The following is a 6,000-nucleotide window of genomic DNA, read 5'->3' as shown; positions in this document are numbered from 1 at the left end:
AGGCTATAGTAAGGCTTGTCATATTTTTCAATTATGGTGCTGTATGGTGGCACTTTGGCCCAGAGGCAATTTCTCCAATTATGGTGCTGTATGGTGGCGCTTTGGCCCAGAGGCAATTTCTCTGTCATTGGTGTGGAACCCCAGGGTTCATCTCCTGGGCAAGTTCGAATCCCGGTTAGGGCGGTTAATACCTCCCAGTGGACTCACCACCCGCAGGAAGGTTTCGGTACGGTGCAATGTGATTTGGGTGGCGACTGCTGTCCCCGCAACCCGGTAACGGATAAGCGGATGAAAATGGATGGATGGATGGATGGATGGTGCTGTATGTTCAATTGTATACGTAACTAGTGTTCTTTATATAAGGGAAGTGTGTTGAATCTAACCTGAGAGACTGCTGCCAGAGTCTTCCTCCTCTTCACCTTGGTCTTCATCAGCATCAGCTACTGAAGAGTCTGACTCTGAGTCTTTGTTGCTCTGGACGTCACTCTCACCACCTTGGACCAGGTCTGCAGAAGATGTAGAGCGCTTGACTTTAATTGATTTCTGAGTTATTAATAGTGAGGCAGAAGTGTGTGGAGATAAAGCAGAGCTTCTGTGAAGTTCCTCGTTGCTGGTGCTCAGATTGATAGGCATTGAGCAGGATGGACTGGAAGCAGTCAGAGGTGGAATAGAGTCCATGATGGTGCTTTGGCTTTGAGGTTTACTTATGAGAGCCAATGGGACATCCTGGTCATCAGGAAGGGTGAGGAACAGATTGTTCTCACTGTTGGAGGGGAGATAGAGCAAGTGGCCAGTCAACAAATGTATTTTTGTTCTGATGCAAAGAAGAATTATTGACTGTCATACCTATTATGTTGCAGAATGAAATCTTTCTTTAAGGAGTCCTTGAAATGAAATGTCTACAGAAATGACAACAAAGATAAATAATGATATAATAAACTGTCACTCACATTTATTATTGACAGCAACAAAAGAACAACAACAAACAGGCTGTTGTGGAAGATTATTTTAAAATGCTGATTTGGCCTGGTGCCATCTTCAGAATGCAGTTGTCATTTTTGTTGTCAAAACGCTGGCATTACAAAGCCTGTATTAAATGAACGATCATCCTATGAATTTAAATTGTCTTGTTAGCAACTACTGCAGTCGCTCTTCTCTTTAGAACAGTGACAATAATCAGAGTCCTTAAAAAAAGCAATTTCTCTTTTTTTCTCTTAATAGCAAACAACCTAAAGCACAACAGAGATAATTGCTTGTCAGTTTTCCCAATAGAAAAAAAACACAATGTCACTTAGACTTGTACTCATGGGATGGTCACACTCCTGGAAGGTAAAATAAAAGCCTTGACAAAAGTGAATGGGCTTTCACTACTCTAAAGTTATTCTGGATTTTAAAATATCTTTTAGAATGATAGTAAAAAATAATGTCAATCCTTAAGAAAGCTCCTAATTACAGATGCCATATTTTAAAAAATTTCACTCTCAATTAGGCAGAAATCAATACGAAGGTGAAAACAGCTACAACAAAGACGTTTGACAGTAAAACTGACCTGTGTCATCTCAGGACTCCTGTCCTTCAGGCGTTTACTAGACTTGGGATGAGAGCTTCCTTTTTCAAGTGTCAACTTCTGTGAGACCGACTTGGATGGTGGTTTGTGTGCAGTTATGAAGCAAAAAGGTTTTTGTGACGATGTCAGACAGAAGCGGTTGGGGTACAAGGGTTTGTCAGAAGAACACAAATTGAGAGGTTTGGGAGAAGATGAGACAGAGCTGTGCTTGTAAGACAACACATGTGAGGAGTGCTTTAGTGAAGCAGACGGAGGTAACTGTTTGGTTGAACTGGTGGAGTATTTTTTGCTGGGGGAGCATCTGAAGGCCAGTGGAGAGACTTCCTTGGTGGAGTGTGCAAACTGACTGACTGTTGCTGGGACCGCTGGCGCCTGGATGACACTAACATGTTGCTGGTTTTTCTCGTGTCTAGTTTTGTGGCTTTGGAAAGACGGCATGGCAGACTGAGGCTGAGCACGTCGATGAGAAGAAGACTGGGGGTGGTTCAAGGAATACAGAGAGCCCCGATTATGATGATTGTCTTGGGATGGACTCACATCTTCACTGCAGGACCTTTTCCTTTTATCCTCACACATGTTCTGTGTCAGATGCTAAAAAAGAAGGAGAATACCCAAGATATTACTTCAACTATTATCCTGTTACAGTTTTAACTGACATTTAACAAAAACAAAAAAATTAAACTGTGTCTTTGCCCAGTTTTTCTAATTTAATAAAATATTAAATAAATCACTTATTTACAAGACTTTTTTTTTTCAACAGTTTTGCTGTGACATGACTTTACTACACTGGAATGATGACGCAAACTCACCTTGACTTTCTCCTTAATTTCTGCCAACTCGGCTTCCTCACTATCACTGCTGCGATCGTCCTCTTCATCTTCACTATCTTCATCCTCTTTCTCATCCACGTCATCAGCATCACTGCTGCTGTCTTCACTCGAGCTATCTGACAACGATCCTGAGAGGCTGCCGTTCATGTTCATGGTCTCTGCTGGTTTCTTCCTGGGTTTCTAAATATTGACAGAAGGATTATATCACATATTATTATTGTTAAATATTATTATATGTCTAAATAAATACAGCACAGAAGTAATTATATAACTTAGGTGACAAAAGTTAAATGCTAGTCCAAGACTTAACTTTTACTTTAGTTTTTTGTGCAGTCTTTCTGGGTGATTGACAAGAGTCCTGGCTTTTTGGACTATAACTGATCTGTGTTTTCTTCTTGCTTCCTCCGGCGGACAAAGAACTGTTGCTTATGTTCCCAATGAGAGTGGAACCATTCCTGTTGTTGACTGTTCCATTCAATCCTGCAGAAAAGACAACAAACAACATTAGATCGACACCAAACAGGAAACGACAAAAATCATTATAGTTGGTGTTTTCTGAACTTTCCTTGGAAATAAGAGAGAGAACAACAATACAAATAACTGTGATTGACAGCAGTTCAAACTGACCTAGTCATTACCATGTGACATATTGTATAGACATCTATCATTTTGGCCCAAAGTCACCTTTAACAGGGTTTTTAATAAAAGAGGAAGCTAACCTGAAGTGTAAGATTTTAAATGAACGGGATCTTTGTTTTTAAAGGTTGGTGCAATTACTGGATTCAGTCCCAAAAACGGAGAGAGGAAAGTTGGTGCACCATTTTTATGGCTTTCAGATGACAACCACCATTCTGAAATGAAGGAATGAGACACAAGAACATGAGGCAAAAAATAAATTCTCTATGGCAACCTATGAACCTATACATTTGCTTTTTTACCTGGAATTGTCCCAAAGTGAGTGCGAGCCAAAGTAGCAGTAAGACCCAGACTACCAAGACCTCCAAACTGAGACAAATGTGAACTTGACTTGTTGTTTCCAAAGACTTGATGATTCATTAAGGAGAAACCATTGGACTTGGTTGATGTTTTAATGTCATATCTGTTTAACTGCAGCAAAGAACCTGGAAAAAAAATACAGTAATCAATTAGTGGAAGCAAACCATCAAACCACATTTATTGAAAAATGTTTGGTGTGTACAAACTAAAGTTGCTTGAAGAAGAACCTGCAGGTATCAGGGCTGAGGTGCATTTGACAGAGGCCGTCTGTGGTGGTGCAGGGCTGGAGTTGTCTGAAGAGGAAGGTGTGTGACAGGAGGACGGTGAAGACTCCATACCTAATAGGTGAGTAGAGTGTATTCACTTTCTGTGATAATGGTAACCACAAATATATATAATAATATATAATATATAATACAATTATGTAATAAAACTACACAAAAACCCAGTGTAGAAACACTACACAACATAACACACACTACAGTATACTGTATGTGATCTCTAAAAAACAAACATACATACAAAATCCAGCACTAACAATAATAATAATGTCTGATTATATGAGTTTTATTTAGTGCAGAGGACACAGGTCCAATGACATTAATTCATTCAACATTCGTCAGTCATGTGACGTACATGAGATTTGACCTGGAATAGAAGAAAAATAAAGAAGGACATTCTGAACATTTCTGGTAGAAACAGACAATCTTAAAATATAATTTTATTTTTATAACCAAACGTTGACACTCATAATTCAACAAAAGATATAACTATAGTCTCCTCTCTTTTCTCTGGGGACTTAAAGTCACACTGGTAACAAAGCCTGTGTTTGAAGACGACTTCGACGCGAGGATGCAGATTGTATTTCCTAGCGTGCCGTAGGTAATGTATCAAAGATTAAAACAACAATTTCTGGGTCTCCTTGGTGATTCTCCTGTGTGCAATAAAACAGAGGCAGCTGATTAATTTGAGGAGAAGCAGCTCCCCTCTGAATATCAAGTATCATCCTTCACCCGGAGCAACACTGATGAGACGAAAATGACATGAAAGCTGTGGACATGCTTGGCCAATAAGGCCACTGTTTCCTGTGGTGATGAGCATCGGTTTGTGCAGAACAAAGGTACTCTCACAGTCACCAGACGTTATGAAAAGAAAAACACAGCGGTGCATCATTTTGACCTTGCTTCATTACCACTCATTTGTCAAACCAAGATGTACTGTATGCTGACGAGGAAAACCTTGTCTCCATCATTTTTATAACCGGCAGGTGGAAATTAAATATTCAACCAAGGAGGCAACAGATTCCTCAAGAATTGCAATATAATTAGTCACTCGTAAATTTTGCAAAGTATGTGGATATTTTTATACGTTTTGAAGGTTGTTCTGTTCACCTTGAAAGCTGGACTACAATGGAATACTCTTTACTTTTTAAGTAAAACCGTTTTAGACCCCAAAACGTGTTTTAACTCTGATATAGCAGTTATTTCTTACTGTAGTACTGTACTGTAAACTGTTTCCTATTAAACTGCGATAATTAACCAAAAAAGATAAGAAAGGCATCGTCATTTTTTTTAACTATGACATTTTTTTAAATAAATTGAAGTGAAATCTAAGGGCTAAATTTGGGACGAAGGCTACGCAACAGCGTATACAAAATAGACTGTCAAATAAACAACGGCTCCACTAAACAATGGGAAGCCTCTGTGTGATTAACGCTTCAAGGTATTATTTATGTCTCAGGGCGGCTTTTGCATGTAGAACATTAGCATATGGGCCAATGTGAAGGTGGAACATGACACAGAAACAAGTCCCACATGTTCAGCAAAAACATTAGCATCTTCCTATAGAGTTTCTTCTCAGCACTGCGTGTGTGACAGCAATCATTAGCATAAATGTGCAGCTCAGCCTACAGTTTGTAATTAGACACATACAGAGGAGAATGACAAGAAAGACAAGGACAAAGCCTTTTAATGCATCTTTTGTTCAGCTACCATTCCTCTGAAAAATGGCCTCTGCTGTAAGACATTTGTGTTTATGCATTATTAGAGTGTTATTTCTACAAAACAAATTGATTTAAAAAAGGTTCTAGATTTATAATAGGAGGAAAATGTCTTGTCTTTTTCATTTCAGGATCCCAATGCATCCATTAGTGTTCTAATATTCAGCCAGTTTTTATATTCAAAGTAAACTGCGAGAAAAGAAAACATTAGTCGTTAATTACGCTGACAAAATGGTTATCATTTGGTACTCCATTATTTGTTCATGGTAACTTGCTTGACAAATGTCTGATGAGAATTTATTATGTTTGTAAGATAATTAGTAAAATTCTACACACTAAAAGAACTACATCAAATTTAACATCAAAATTAATTAATAAATACATTAAAATAAAGTGTCCTTAGAAAGAGTGGAACATGTTTTTGTGTATTATAATCACTGCTTTTCACATTCTTCGCATTCACAGAAACATAGGAAAAAGGTCCAGGTGTCAGTTTTTCATCTTTTTTTTTTTTTTTTTTTTCAAACAGAATAACAGCAGGAACACAGGGCTCCTGCTCAAATATTACAGATTCAGCACTTGAGCCTCTCAGTGTCATATATTTGGAC

At 38.4% G+C, this 6,000-nt stretch overlaps 1 protein-coding gene across 1 annotated transcript in view; it reads right to left on the bottom strand.

Moving 5' to 3' along the window:
• Positions 1-6,000, bottom strand: part of LOC103392180 (bromodomain adjacent to zinc finger domain protein 2B) — a 30,836-nt gene that overhangs the window by 15,465 nt on the left and 9,371 nt on the right. Inside the window, exons 4-11 of the mRNA XM_025063609.1 lie at positions 3,621-3,731; positions 3,336-3,518; positions 3,117-3,248; positions 2,708-2,877; positions 2,377-2,577; positions 1,550-2,158; positions 847-899; positions 384-763 (exon numbers count right to left, since the gene is read on the bottom strand). Of these exons, the coding sequence (XP_024919377.1) occupies positions 384-763; positions 847-899; positions 1,550-2,158; positions 2,377-2,577; positions 2,708-2,877; positions 3,117-3,248; positions 3,336-3,518; positions 3,621-3,729 (1,837 nt within the window). The 5' untranslated portion in view covers positions 3,730-3,731. The remainder of the gene's footprint in view (positions 1-383; positions 764-846; positions 900-1,549; positions 2,159-2,376; positions 2,578-2,707; positions 2,878-3,116; positions 3,249-3,335; positions 3,519-3,620; positions 3,732-6,000) is intronic.

The sequence above is a fragment of the Cynoglossus semilaevis genome, chromosome 16 (assembly GCF_000523025.1).
Source record: "Cynoglossus semilaevis isolate Cse_v1.0 chromosome 16, Cse_v1.0, whole genome shotgun sequence".
Lineage (NCBI taxonomy): Eukaryota > Metazoa > Chordata > Actinopteri > Pleuronectiformes > Cynoglossidae > Cynoglossus > Cynoglossus semilaevis.
This window is presented reverse-complemented; position numbering and strand designations above follow the sequence as displayed.